We start from the raw sequence: 15,340 nt of genomic DNA, 5'->3' as shown, positions 1-15,340 counted from the left end.
ACAGGGACAATGGAAGCACCTCACCACTTCAGAAAAGACTTTACTTCAGAAAAGACTAACATCTCCTGTGAAGATGAATGGAACCATGATACTGTCAGGATGTTGCATTGTGTGAAGGAACAGGGCATTCATCCAATAAACTGTTTTCCAATTAGCATCCTTGCAACTAAATTTTTCCATTTCCAGAAACATTGTAGTTTCCTATTTCTTAATCAGTGTCATTGTGCAGCATTACTATAAAACTGGTCTCATCCTCAGCTCTAGGAGGAGAAATCTGTTCTACCTGTGCAGACTGTCAGTTCTATTTCAGCCTAGTCAATTTCTCCTCCAGCCATATGTTTGCAATAAACTGTCTGTCAATTTCACTTCGAGCTGTGTTTTGTGATCTCTAACCTATTGGGCAAATTTCTCCAACACAAATTGTGGTTTCCTTCTTCATTAATAAATAGTTGTATGGTGAACCCAGTTATATTTGCAACAAATTCAGTGTAACACATTAAAAAAAAGCAGAAAAAAATCAATTTATTTGGAATAAACAGAAAATTGGAAACCAAAGGTAGTGTGAGAGAAAGAACCTACATTGATTCAATGTCTTTGTTGGAGTATTTAGATTCAAGATCCATATCAGAATTAACTACATCACTTTCCATCTTAATAAATGTTCTTATCATATTATGGCCACTCCTTTCCAAGGGGCCTTGTATAGCTAGATTGCCAATTATTTCTTTCTGATTCCACAATACCCTGTCTAGCATAACTTGTTTTCTGATCTGATGGAAATCTTTCAAATTCTAACAGTACTAGACAAGATAAGTGCAGGAAGGATGTTCCTGATGACCAGGGAGTCCAGAGCCAGGGATATGCCTTTTAGAACAGAGATGAGGAGAAATTTCTTCACCCAAAGAGCTAGTAGAATTTTCTGCCACAGAAAGTGGTTGAGGCCAAAACATTGATTTTTTTTCATGAAGGTATTAGATATAGTTCTAAAGGCTAAAGGGAAGAAGTGGAAAAACAGGGTACTGAACTGGATGATCAGTCATGCTCATATAGAATGTGGAGCAGGTTAAAATGGCCAAATTGCCTACCCTTGCTGCTATTTTCTATGCCTCTATGTCATTGGGACATTTCAAAGCATTTCATGGCAAATAAACTTACTTTTGATTCGCAGTTACAATGAAATCCAGCAGTCAATTTGCAAAGAATAGCGACCCATTAACAAAAATGAGAATAATAGTAATTTATTCTGTTATTGGTGGCATTGATTGAACAATAATACGAGTCTGGATATCAGGGGAACAATGAATTGGAAAAAATGGCTTTCCGTTGCGACAATCCCTGTGTATTTCATTAGCTTATCAGCCAGACTATGCCACTTAATGGAATAAAATATTATTACTTACCTTGGATTAAGAAGTGTATATCCTCTCACTGAGCCATGTTGACATTTTGGGGTAAGATAATTAAATACTCCAAAAGAGGAAAGAGCAAGATTGTTGGTGACAAAAAAAGAAATGCAGATTATTTCAGGGGTCAGAATTCTGCCTGCCACCTCAACTCGGCAGTTAGCCTGAATTCTTTTCCTGCCACAGCTAATTCAAATGCAGCTATGGCTACAAAAGAGGTTCCCGTTATAAAAGAGCCTGCAACTGCTGGATATTAAAATCCAGTGATGCTACTAGTAGGACACTCCCTAAAAACATAATTAGAAAGAGGAACCATTGCTAAAATGGGAAGAAGCACTCTGGGGAAAAAACTGAAGCATGCTGTTGCTCCTTCAGGACATAGTAGTAATCCTCTCAGGCCTTACTCTGATCATTGTTTCATTTGGTGAGATGGCCAAAAGTACAGATAGCTGGATTCCCTGCAGGGAGGGGTGGTTCTGCAGTGCATTGAGAGAATAATGGTTTAATGACAAGTATTTGATCTCTTTTCCACCATGATACTACGCCAATTCAGGTGGTATAGCTGAGGAAAAGCTCAGCGATGACAACTCAAATATGTAAGGAATACAAACAGAGAACAAAAGAACATTGTAGAAGACAAATCCACTGGGAAACCAAACAAATGAGAAATGGAAGGGTCAGCCACACGTGAGAAACATTCCTTCCAATGTTTCAACTGTTTGCAATATATTATGTATTACATGGTATAATGTTACCATTATGAACGCATACTATAACATACTGCCAATACTATCAAAGAAATGTACCAATTTGTTATAAATGTGTTAAATACAGAAATTATAAGAGGACAAATGAAAGATAGAGTAAAAGGAAAATGGGAAGCCATGGCAAGCAGTAATAGATTTTATTATTTTCTTTAATATTGTTTTAAATGTTTACTCATGGAGGCAAGGATTAATAATATTGTAATAAAATTAATTCTGGGATTTGAACAGCCATTGTTTTTGTGTTGCACAGCATGAACTTAAAACTTAAAAACAATGCTCAATCGAGAAAACCTAAAATTCCAAGGAGCTGCCAGCAGTTTAAGGGTTAAACCCACTTAGAATGTAAATTGGGGTGTGGACATAATTAACAATCACAAATAAAATTGTGAGAATACAAAATTGTTTTGAAATACATGATTTTTGAGAATTTGAGTTCAATGAAAGTAAGACTTGCATTTTTGGAGCACATTTCTCACCAATGGGACATCCCAAAGTGTTTTAATTCTAATGAAGTACGATTGAAAAGTAGTTGATGCTGTAATATACAAAACATGGCATTCAATTTTCACACAGTAAGATTTCATAAATAGCAGTGTTGATTGTAATTTGATCTGCTTTAGCGATTTTAATTTAAGCATGAACATTGGTCAGGACATCAGAGAGAACTAACTTGTTTTCTTCAAAACAGTAGCATGGAATCTTTTATATCCATTTGAGAAGGCAGATAAGATTTCAGTTTAAAATCTGATCAGAAAGACAGCACTGGTGACAGTGCACACTTTCTGGATTCTGCACAGGAGTACCAGCTCAGATTTTGTGCTCCAGTCTCTGGAAATATTAATATAATTGAACACCTCTAACTCAAAGGGAAGATTAGGACCACTATGCCATGGCCAATTGATGGCATGTCACTAATTATGGAGAAAAAGACATTTTCTCTTTTTTTTAAAAGAGGAATTTCACTGTCCAGCTAAATCTCTGTACTGGGCACTAGCATCATCAATAATGTGCACATACAATCTCAGCTTGTCCATGTTTTGACAAAATAGAAACATTAGTAAGCACTTTTTTTTATATCTTAGAGAAATCTGAAAGTAATAAATTAATTTATATTTTGTCTTCACTGTTATTGATAAAGGCTACGAGTAATACAACCACTCCCTCAATACGACTTAGCTTCAGTGATTCATATTTTGTGACCTACCACTTGTACACTTAGTCCTTGGGTTCATTTTCAGGCTCAGAAAGTCGATAAATAACTGCACCACTTTTGCTATGCCGTGGGAAGACAAGCTTTTGCTTCTTCCCATTAGACTTTTCTCTGTAGTCATCCTCCACAGCATGAACAGGATCACTATCAATTGGCCTCTTTGGAATGAAAACAAAAGTATCACAGTTGTCTTGTAAAGAAATATTATTTAGAGCACAATATGTTGATTCTTCAGCACATGAACAAGAGCTGTCTGATGACTGACTACTTGTGTCATATGCACATTTGAACATTTCACACTGCGGTATGTCTTGGGAAGATGTTTCAGAGCAGCATTCATTTATGAAGTCACTCCGAGTTTGTAAGTCACCTATGTGGATTTTTTCTCCATGGGCTGTGGATTTCAGTTTGTCAATGCTCACTAGGTAATAGTGATTTTTGTCTAGTAAGTCTTCATTTGCCATGGGGCGAGGAGTCTCCCATCCTTTGGTAGCTAAATTGCATTCAGTGGCATTTTCAAAATCATCTCCTTTTAAACTTGAAGGTTTTGTTGCATCAGACTGAGAATATGGTGGTAAATCTTTATTTAGCATGTTATGGCTGTCAGTTGATGGCAAACTGTCATCAAAATTTTTACATTGACAAACACAGTGAACATCAGCTTGACTGTTCTCCAAACTACAGGTTTCAAATACAGATGGAATCTTGTCTTTACTTGGTTCTTCACTTGTACAATCACATCTGGGGGCCTTGGAGGGTTTAGTTTCATCAGCTAAACAAAAAAAAAATCAATTTAGTCGGAAGAAAATGAGGGGTTGCATTGTTTTACTGGAATCAAATGCTTGCAATTTTTGCCAGGAAGAGTCCTATTTTAACTGAGTACATGAATGTTTTTGACTAAAGTAAAGTCATGCTCCTTTTGGGGGTTGGGGGTGGTTTGGCAGACAACCCTCTCGGGAGGGTGCCCATTGCAATAGTGGACTGTTTTAAAGGGCTGGCTTGGTTCTCTGGCACTTCATTCCAGAGATTTTGTTCAACACTATTACCAACTTTGTGCTCATTCATGAACTCATACCTATTCCGGTGAACCCATTTGCCAATTATCTCAACTTAGTGCAAAATCGTCTCAAATCAAGAACCCCCACCAACATCTATCCCTATATCATCTCACCCAATACTGTATTAACCACAGGACAATCTCAGGAACCATACTGATATGAAATAAAGTTCTAATTATGTATTATAGATGTAAACACAAAAGCATACTTCAATACATTTAAATCCTGTTAAGGACATACTTGCTTATAAAAACAATCACTTGTATTCATGACTTCACAGTAAAGGCAGCTAATTCCTTAATAATCTCCTTACATTGTCAATCAATCCGTATATGTACACTTCCTAACCCCATATATTCATAAAGTTCTAAGACCAAGGTTTTGAAACTGCAAGAACAGTTTCTTTCCAACTCTCAACCATAGTAGGTAGATTTCTCAAATTTTAAACGGCCAGAACTGCAGTAACTTGCAGTAACCAAGAGCAGCTACATCTGTTCGAAAAATTCATAACTTGCACACTGGTCATTGTTTCAGAAAAATTGGTCCATTTGAAGTCAGTAGTGATTTCAAATGAACCTGCTAAATTCTAGTTTCCCTCATTTGTGAATAATGTCCCACACCTGAATCACCCCTTCCAACTAGCAAAACTTATGTCTACCAGATATGGAGATGACACTTCTGGAGTTGGGATCTCTCTGATAACTCAATGACTTACTGACATCAGCATGAAACTGGTACACTGAGAACGTGGGTGCAATAATGCAGAATTCTAAGGCAAAGCGTATGCAGTGAAATTGCTTACTGACAGTCATGTTCATTTCTTCTTGAGTTCAGTTAAAATCGGAGGACCATAAACCTACAGGAGGCCCATGGTGCAGGTGATAACTTTATAATGTAGCATCCCATTCTCCTCTCTTGGCTCAATTATTCCTTAATGCACTATGTCCTTCCATGCTTCAAAGAGTTTAATGATTGCTTAAGTTTAGCAATGGTATCTGACTGTGGCAAAGCATTCTAATTATCCACTGTATAAAGGATTTTCTTATAAGCACTTTTCTGACCCTCAGTGATACTTGTAATTGATGATTTCCTCATTTCTCACCCGAACCAAAGGACATTTTCTTTATCTGGTCAGTCTACTCAAACCCTTGGTAATTTTAGAAAAAGCAATTGAATGTCTTCTTAACATTGTTTCCTTTCAAGAAATCAGTACCTGTACATCAAGTCTCTCCTCTTAAGTCTAAGTTAGAAATTCTTAATTTAAGTACAATAAAATTTCAAATCAAAGACTGAGTCCTTACAGAGAGGACTTTACTGGAGTCAGAGAAATTAAAGGGGTGGCATTTATTGAGTATGGAGTAAAATGTAAATTAAATTAAATACGACACTACTCTGAGCACATTTCTTAATTTAGCCTGTCTCATTCAACTTCGGATCCATGCAAGGTCAGGGGCATGACAGATGATCCCAAACGTGTGAGCAACAGGGGTTCTGGAACAGAATTTAATATTATGTACATTTCAATGAGTTTAAGCAGGAGTGAAATATTTGTTTTTATACCAGATTAGTTGAAGGAATTTCAACTTATTGAAATCTTTTAAAATTAATGACAGGACTATTTTTAAAGAGTGTCATTATGCATCGATAATTTTATGTCAAAATGGCTCCTGCGGTTTGCCTATTGTAGATACTAGCCGGGGTGTAGGAAGGAAAAGGAGGTTCGTGTGGTTATAAGTTGGCATATTGGTAATTAGATGAATTGGGTTATAAAAAGAGCTGCTGGTATAAGTGGGAGCAAAAGTCATCATGGACAGTACTGGGGATTATTGGGGTCAACAAAATAACATAGAACAGTACAGTATAGTACAGGCCCTTCCGCACTGGATGTTGTGCCAACCGTTTATCCTATTTTAAGATCAAACATACCCTTCATTGTAGTATCATCTGTGTGCCTACTCAAGAGTCGCTTAAATGTCCCTAACGTATCTGACTCTACTACCACCACTGGCTGTGCATTCCAGGCACCCACCACTCTCTGCATCAAGAACCTACCTCTGACATCTCACCTAAACCTTCCACCTAAGCCTTAAAATTATGCCCCCTTGTGACAGCCATTTCTGCCCTCAGAAAAAGTCTCTGACTATTCACTCCATCTTCACTCTCATCATCTTGTACACCTCTATCAAGTCGCCTCTCACCCTTCCTTGCTCCAATGAGAAAAGCACGAGTTCTCCCAACCTTTCTTGAGAAGATATGCCCTCCAGTCCAGGCAGGTTCCTGGTAAATCTCCTCTGCACCCTCTCTAATGCTTCCACATCCTTCCTAGAGTGAGGTGACCAGAACTGAACACAATATTCTAAGTGAGGTTTAACTAGGGTTCCAGAGAGCTGTAGCATAACCTCACGGCTCTGAAACTCAACTCCCCCTAATGAAAACCAACACATTTACATGCCTTCTGAACAACACTATGAACTTGGGTGGCAACTTTGAGGGATAATATGCACCTGGACCCCAAGATCCCTCTGTTCCTCCACACTGCCAAGAATCCTGCCTTTAACCCTGTATTCTGTATTCAAATTCGACCTTCCAAAATGAATCACTTCACACTTTTCCAGGTTGAACTCCATCTGCCACTTATCAGCCCAGCTCTGTTTTTGGTCAATGTCCTGTTGAAACCTATAACAGCCCACACTATCCATCACTCCACCAACCTTCATGTCATCAGCAAACTTACTATCCCACCCTTCCACTCCCTCATCAAAGTCATTTATAAAAATTACAAAGAGCAGAGGTCCCAGACTGATTGCTACAGAACATCACTGGTCACTGAACTCCAGGCTGAATAGTTTCTATCTACCATCACCCTCTGTCTTCTACGGGCCAGCCAATTCTGCATCCAGACAGCCAAATTTCCTTGTATCTCACAATTCCTAATGTTCTGAATGAGCCCACCATGGGGAACCTTATCAAACACCTTCTTAAAATCCACTTACACCACATCCACTGCTCTACCGTCAATGTGTTTTGTCACATTCTCAAAGAATTCAGAAAGGCTTGCAAGGGCATGACCTGCCCCTCACAAAGCCATGCTCACTATCTCTCAAACTATGGTTTTCCAAGTCATAATAAATCCTGTATCTCAGAATCCTCTCCAATAATTTGCCCACAACAGATGTAAGACTGACTGATCTGTAATTCCCAGAATTATCCCTATGCCCTTTCTTGAACTGGGGAGTAATATTTGCCACCCTCCAATCATCTGGCACTAATCCAGTGGACAGTAAGGATGCAAAGAGCATTGTCAAAGGTGTAGCAATCTCTTCTCTCATTTCCCATAGTAACCTTGAGTATATCCCATCTGGCCCATGGGACTTATCTATCCTTAAAAATTTTCAGCACATCCACCTACTTGACATTGATCTGTTTGAGCATATCAGCCTGTTTCACGCCATACTCATAAATGTCAAGGTCCATCTCAGTAGCGAATACTGAAGCAAAGTATTCATTAAGGACCTCCCCTACCCCCTCCAACTCCAGGCACAAGTTCCCTCCATTATCCCAAATCAGTCCTACACTCACGTGTAGAATGCCTTAGGATTTTCCTTAATCTTACCTGCTAAAGTTTTAAAAGTTTTTTCATGCCTCCTTTTAAATCTCCTTCAGTTTCTTCCTGGCTATGTTGTAATCCTCTAGAGCTCTGTCTGATCCCTGCCTCCTCAACCTTAACCAAACTTCCTTTTAATCTCTTGACTAGATGTTCCACATCCTTTGTCACCCAAAGTTCCTTCACCCTACCATCCCCTTCTTGTCTCAGTGGGACAAACCTATCCAGCAACTGCAGCAAGTGCTCCCTAAACAACCTTCACATTTCTATTGTGCATTTCCCTGAGAACATCTGTTCCCATTTAGGCACTCCAGATCCTGCCTAATAGCATTTTAATTCCTCCTCCAATTAAATACTTTCGCATACTATCTGCTCCTACTGCTTTCCATGATTATAGTTAAGGTCAGGGAGTTGTGATCACTATCACTGAAATGCTCTCCCACCGAGAGATTGAACAGTTGGCCTGGTTCGTTGCCAAGCACCAAATCCAACTTGGCCTCCCTCTAGTCAGCCAGTCTCCATATTGAGTCAGGAATCATTCCTGGACACACTTTACAGAAATTCCTCCATTCAAACTATTTGAACTAAGGAAGTTCCAATCAATATTAGGAAAGTTGAAGTCACCCATGACAACAACCCTGTTGCTTCTGCAACCTTTCCAGCTTCTGCAACCTTTCCAAAATCTGCCTCCCAATCCGCTCCTCTGTGTCTCTGTTGCTATTGGGGTATGTGCAGAAAATTCCCAAGAAACTGACAGCTACTTTCTGGTTTCTGACTTCCACCTATACTGATTCTGTAGACAAATGCTCCTTGATGACCTCCTTTTCTGCAGGTGTGATACTACCCCTGATTAGCAATGGCACTCCCACAGCTCTTATACCTCTCCCCCTTCATTTCTCTTGAAATATCAAAACCCCGGAACATACAACAACCATTCCTGCCCCTGTGATATCCAAGTCTTTGTAATGGCCACAACATCATAGCTTCAAGTACTGCTCCATGCTCTAAGTTCATCGCCCTTATTCCTGACACTTCTTGCGTTAAAATAGACACATTTCAACCCATCAAACTGACTACAAATTTGTCCTATCAACTGTCTACCCCTCCTCACAAACTCTCTGCATGCTGTATCTGGCTGTACACAAGCTACTCCACCCTCTGATCCATAGCGCTGGTTTCCATCCTTCTGCTAAACTAGTTTAAACCTGAAGAGCTCAAGAAAACCTTCCACCCAGGATATTGGTAACCCTCCAATTCAGGTGCAACCTGTCCTTTTCTGTGTAGGTACCATCTTCCCCAGAAGGTATCTCAGTGATCCACATATCTGAAGCCTTCCCTCCTACACCAGCCCTGCAGCCACTTGTTCATCTTGCTCTGTATTCCTAGCCTCATTAGTCCATGGCACCGGTAGCAATCCTGAGATTACTATGCAGCTTGTCCTGTCTTGTAGCTCCCAACCTAACTCCCTATATCCTCTTTTCAGGTCCTCATCCCTTTCCCAAGCTATGTCATTGGTAATGATGGGTACCATGACTTCTGGCTGCTCCCCCTCCCCCTTAAGAATCCTGTAGACTCGATCTAAAACATCCCTGACATACACTGGCATAGATTGGGCATATGGACAGTATTAGGCATACAGTGGAGTGAGGGGTAAGGGTTGGACGAATGTTTCCTGTAATAATCTTCATTTTTAAACATCTAGCACGGTGTCCAAACTTCAAGGCAGCTCTCTACTCATTCCACCACCACATTGGGCATTCACCTTTAGGTTTTCCCAGGTTGCCCACCCTGACCCCCAATCTAGCCCTTGCACTGAAAATGAAAAGTCCAAGCAGTCATATTTTTGCAAAGATCAGTCAACAGAGCTAGGAATTCTACCTGTCTCTGTACACCCAACCAAGAATGAAACCTGGGGCCTGTGTCTTAACGATCAGAAATAGATTACTATACTATAATAAATATTTTGCTTCAGCCACAATCTCGGTGATGGATTGCTGTACCACATACAAATACATCTGTGTTATACATATGAAACATAACATTCCAACTTAAACTTTTTTATTTTCATTTGTTACCAGTCGATAAGGTTGAACATTTAAGGTTATAATCTTGCTTACTAAAAGGGTTCTTTTCTGACAGTCCAATTCCTCTGCCAGATGGGTCTCTAACATGACTGAGATCTGGATCCTCAATATCATATCGTACTGGTTCAACTTGAAACCTAACATTTTTGTCTATTGTTTCCTTCATAGCAGCAGTGTCTTGCTGATCATCCTGCCAAGAAAATTTGATAACTTAAACATTTAAGTGCTAACACATGCATGATTACTTGTCAATTATAAAACATTCATTCCCTAGAGGACTTTCTTCTCTGCTGCTCAGTTACATTTGATTCTACCAGTGCATTAATTTTGAGAAATTCAGTTATTTTCCAGCTAGCTAGAAAAATCAAGAACAATTTAGTGAATCTTGTGGGACCTGTTTTCCAAAATCTTCCATTATATTATTCATGCTGAGCTCATATACAAATCCTCATTAGTATTGCTGCACCTTAGACACTTTCTTGGAGAGCAAAATTGTGCCAGAATGAACAAACTGCAGAATGTGATGCCATTCTTTATGGCAAGAATAATGGCAAGGTCGCATTGAATTAGATAGGAAGGTGTGTGTGCACTGTATTGAAGGTGGGGGCTGTATTGAAGGTCAAGTACATAACAGGATGCTTAATAGATGTTTTCTAAAATTATCAAGAGCTTTGATAAATTGAATGGAGAAAAACAATTTACTTTGCTGGGGGATCTCGGGCCCAATTTTAATTCTGAGCAAATAGAAAGGCTTTGAAGTAGTTAAAGTTAAGCCCTTAGTTAAAACAGCGCAACAATTGAAATTTATTACCATAGATTTGATTAGATTTACTTTTGTGACATGTACCTACGTACAATAAAAGGTTTGTTTTGCATTCCCTACAGGCAGCTCATACCACAAAAAGTGCATTAGAGTAATAGAACAAAGCAAAGAATGCAATGTGACGCTGCAGAGAAGGTGCACAAACAGCAAGATCAACATTAAATTTCAAATTTGAGGTCCACTCAGAAGTCTAACAACAGCAGGGAAAATGATGTTTTTGAATCTGATGATATGTATGTTTATGCTTTTAGATCTTCTTCCCAATGGAAGAGGTTTGAAGAGAATATAACCAGGTGAGAGGGGTTCCTTCCTGAGCCAACAAGGAGAATAGATGGAGTCAACAGATGTAAAGTTGGCTCGTGTGATGGATAAGGCTGTGTTCATGATCTTAGTAGTTTCTTACGGTGCTGGGCAGAGCAATTGCCATACCAAACCTTGATGCATCTGAATAGAATGCTTGCTGTGTTATATCTATAAAATTTGGTGAGTCTCTTTATGGTCATGCCAAATTTCCTTTGCCTCCTGAGGAAGTAGAGGCATTGTTGTGCTTGCTTGACTATCACATCAACATGGATCAGCTCAGGTTGTTTGTATCATCACGCCTGGGAATTTGACTATCTCCAACTTAGCAACATTGCTTCCTGAAGTTAGTGATCAGCTCTTTCATTTTCCTGATGTTGAGGGAGAGATTGTTATCTTTACACCATGCTGCCAAGTACTCTCTCTTATTCTGGTAATCTGTCTCATTATTGTTTGAGATCTGGCCTACATGGAGTAGTTGTAGATGGACTATGACAAAATTTGTCCATATAGTCATGAGTATATAGGGATTGTAGTAAGGGGCTGAGTGTGCAGAGAGAAATTTGGAATGTTTTAGAAAGAGGGTCACTGAAGAATGAAATGTCTTGCTACAGTAAATATTCATGGCAGACATTATTGTTTAATACTGAATAAAAATTTGCAGAGTCACTGAACTATGAGAGACAGTGGGATTACTTTGGTTGGCTTCTGTGTTGTATAAAGTGTCCCAAATAACTACTGTAGACTTGGACTTTTTTTAGTTGTGTGAAATCTGTGGGAAGAAGATCAATTACTTTCAAAGAACACCAATCAAAAGGATTGGTTAGGATTAATTGCTGGGAGTATTTTTTTCCCCTACATCAACTGTTATGTTTTCCCTAACATCCAGGTCACTGCATAATATGAAGGTAATAACTAAGGAAATTCTGTTGAAAGAAATCATACTACCAGGCCAATCTAAATAAACATATAGCAAAAAACAAATTTGACTTCACATTCTGGGAGGAACATTGCTTGTTAGAAGTAATAATATTGTCATAAACTTTTAGCTCACTCTACCTCTTTTAATGGAAGTACATAAATGCTTCTAAAGTACTTGGTCATAAGTCTTAACTTCAAATTAACTATGCAAATAGAAAGAAAAGCAGAATTTAGGAATTGCAATAGCACTTGTAGATCCATTTAATTTCAGCTTTGTTTCACAGAAATTACAACAATTACTGTGCAAAGCAAACATCAAGATAGTGATTACTGTGTAAAGTTACGTACTTACTTCTCTTTGCTTGGAATTAAATCTGTTGCATTAAGTTAAAACTTTACTTTTTTTTTAGAATGGAAAGATGTGCAGGCTTAAGTATGCTGGAGTGGATGCCCATGATTGAAGCACAAGGGTCATGGTGAGGTCACCTTATTTAAATTTCAAGAGCAGTCACAAATGTCACTTAGTGACTGCCAGTGGAGGAAGGAAGCATTTTGATGACCAGCTGCATTGTTATCTGATGAAAATAGATGAAAACTTTGCTGCTACCAACATATTTGGTGTAACCACAACCTGTCCACGGATCATTGAATGTAGAAGGACAAGTGGACAAAGGTAAAAACCACACACCAGGTAAAAGTTCAACAGGTTTATTTGGAAGCACTAACTTTTGGAGTGCTGCTGCACAACCACCTGAAGAAGCCGTGCTCCGAGAGCTAGTGCTTCCTAATAAATTTGTTGGACTATAACCTGGTGTTGTGCGATTTGTAACTTTGTACACCCCAATCCAACACCTGCATTTCCAAATCAGGACAAGTGGAGAGAGCTTAAAAAAGCATATCCAGTGTCTCCTGCTTTATTAACAGGGGCATAGAGTACAACAGCAGGGAGGTGATGTTGAACTTGTATAAGACACTTGTTAGACCTCAGTTGGAGTACTGTCTACAATATAGGAAGGATGTGAATGCATTTGAAAGAGTGCAGAAATTATTTACAAAAATGGTTCGAGGAATGAGAAATTTCAATACTGAGGATAGATTGCAGATGTTGGGACTGTTCTACTTGGAGTAAAATAAACAGAATTGACAGAGGTTTTTTAAAAATCAAGACTGGGCTGGATGGAGTAGATAGGGAGAAACTGCTAACACTCATAAAAGGGGTAAGAATAAGAAGCCATAGATTTAAAGTGATGTGCAAAAGAAGAAAGGATGATGTGGCATATGTTTTTCACTCAGTGTAATTAGAGCATGGAATGCAATACCTGGAAATGTGGTGGAGGCAGGTTAAATTGAGGCAATTAAGAGGGCCTTGGATGATTATTTGGACAGAAGAATTGTGCAAGGTATGGGGAAAAAGCAGGAGATCAGTACTGAATAATAATGCTTTTTCAAAGAGCTGGTGCAAGTATGATGCACCAATTGGCCTTCAACTGAGCTTTAATCTTGTGATTCGTGATAGCTCTGATCTTCTAGATGGCTCAAACTTCATTTCAGGTGTGAGTTCATCCCAATATACAGATTGCTTTGTGTTGGAGTGATCATATGCCGGTTTTATCACTTTTGAAATGACAGGCCAAATTTGGGGGGGGGGTTTCAAGCAAATGTGGGGTTATGGATTGATTTTCCACCACTGCAGCTGTACCTCTGATTGAAACATTGCTACGAATTGCTACAGCTAGACATATTCAGGAGTGTCATTATTTTAGAGCTACACAATTTGAAAAAGATAAGCAGTAGAATCTTGTAGGGGTTGAATAATATGGGCAATAGTGAGATTTGAGGTAGAAACAAGCACAAAATCCAGTGAGGCCTTTTCCTACTTTGGGAGTAACTTATGGCAACTTCTAGACATCGAACAGGTGGGTGTGGTGAGGCTGAGCAGAGCCAATTAAAGGAGATTATTACTTTTTCAACATATTATTAATGGCACAACTTGTCTCATTATCCAGTGTCCTATCTTGACATTGAAAGTCAGAATGGGTACCTGGCAACTTCAATGCAATTCTTGCTACAAAGAACATCTAGTTTAACACTAGGCATCAACGTCTTAGGGAACACTCCACAACATGGCCAGATGCAGTCCACATCCACATACGCTGGGCAATGTTAGCCTCTAATAATACACATGGCACATAACAAATCCTTACAGGCTGCTTCTGCACTTCAATGCTGCACCATGGGACGCACCAGCAACTATTATTGTAATGCTACCACAAGGACTGTGCATGCTCAGGGACATCATACAGCTCACTGACTGGCCCAGGCTGCATTTTTGGGCTGTTTACTTGCTGCCGTAGCACTCACTCACCCTGAGCTTACCAGGATACTCACAAAACCTCTGTCATAATAAGAACATAACAACTAGGAGCAGGAGTAGGCCTTCCGGCCCTTCGAGCCAGTTTCGCCATTCAATAAGATCATGGCTAATCTTTTTGTGGACTCAGATCCACTTACCCATGCTCTCATTGTATCCCTTAATTCCTTTATTGTTAAAAAAAATCTAACTTAGCTTTTAAAACGTTGACTGAACAAGCATCAACTACTTCACTGGGCTAGGAATTCCATAGACTAACAACCTCTGGGTGAAGAAGTTCCTTCTCAATTCAGTCCTAAAGCTGCTCCCTCTAACCTTGAGGCTATGCCCTCTTGTCCTAGCTTCACCTGCCAATGGAAACATCATCTCTACTTCTATCTTATCTATTCCCTTCATAATTTTATATGTTTCTATAAGATTCCCCCTTCATTCTCCTGAATTCCAATGAATATAATCCCAATCTACTCAGTCTCTCCTCAACTCCAGAATCAACCCAGTGAACCTCCTCTGCACCCCTCCAGTGCCAGTACATCCTCAAGTAAGGAGGCCAAAACTGCACACAGTACTCCAGGTGTGGCCTCACCAGCACCTTGTATAGCTGCAACATAACCTCCCTGCTTTTAAACTCAAACCCTTTAGCAATGAAGGACAAAATTCTATTTGCCTTCCAAATTACCTGTTGCACCTGCAGACCAACCTTCTGTCTTGATGGCTTGTCTTTTTGTTCCAGAGATTCCAGGCTTGCCATACCACAGTAGTGTTTAAGCACAGACACAAAAGTAGGTAGTTTGTCATAGTT

The 15,340-nt window shown here is 39.3% G+C and overlaps 1 protein-coding gene across 1 annotated transcript in view; it reads right to left on the bottom strand.

Moving 5' to 3' along the window:
• Nucleotides 1-2,971: 2,971 nt before the first annotated feature.
• The window catches only part of LOC140479499 (uncharacterized), a 60,366-nt gene continuing 47,997 nt past the window's right edge, over nt 2,972-15,340 (bottom strand). Inside the window, exon 6 of the mRNA XM_072573329.1 lies at nt 2,972-4,152. Within this exon, the coding sequence (XP_072429430.1) occupies nt 3,386-4,152 (767 nt within the window). The 3' untranslated portion in view covers nt 2,972-3,385. The remainder of the gene's footprint in view (nt 4,153-15,340) is intronic.

The sequence above is a fragment of the Chiloscyllium punctatum genome, chromosome 7 (genome assembly GCF_047496795.1).
Source record: "Chiloscyllium punctatum isolate Juve2018m chromosome 7, sChiPun1.3, whole genome shotgun sequence".
Lineage (NCBI taxonomy): Eukaryota > Metazoa > Chordata > Chondrichthyes > Orectolobiformes > Hemiscylliidae > Chiloscyllium > Chiloscyllium punctatum.
Note: the sequence above shows the minus strand (reverse complement) of the source record. Positions and strands in the feature narration are given on the sequence as shown.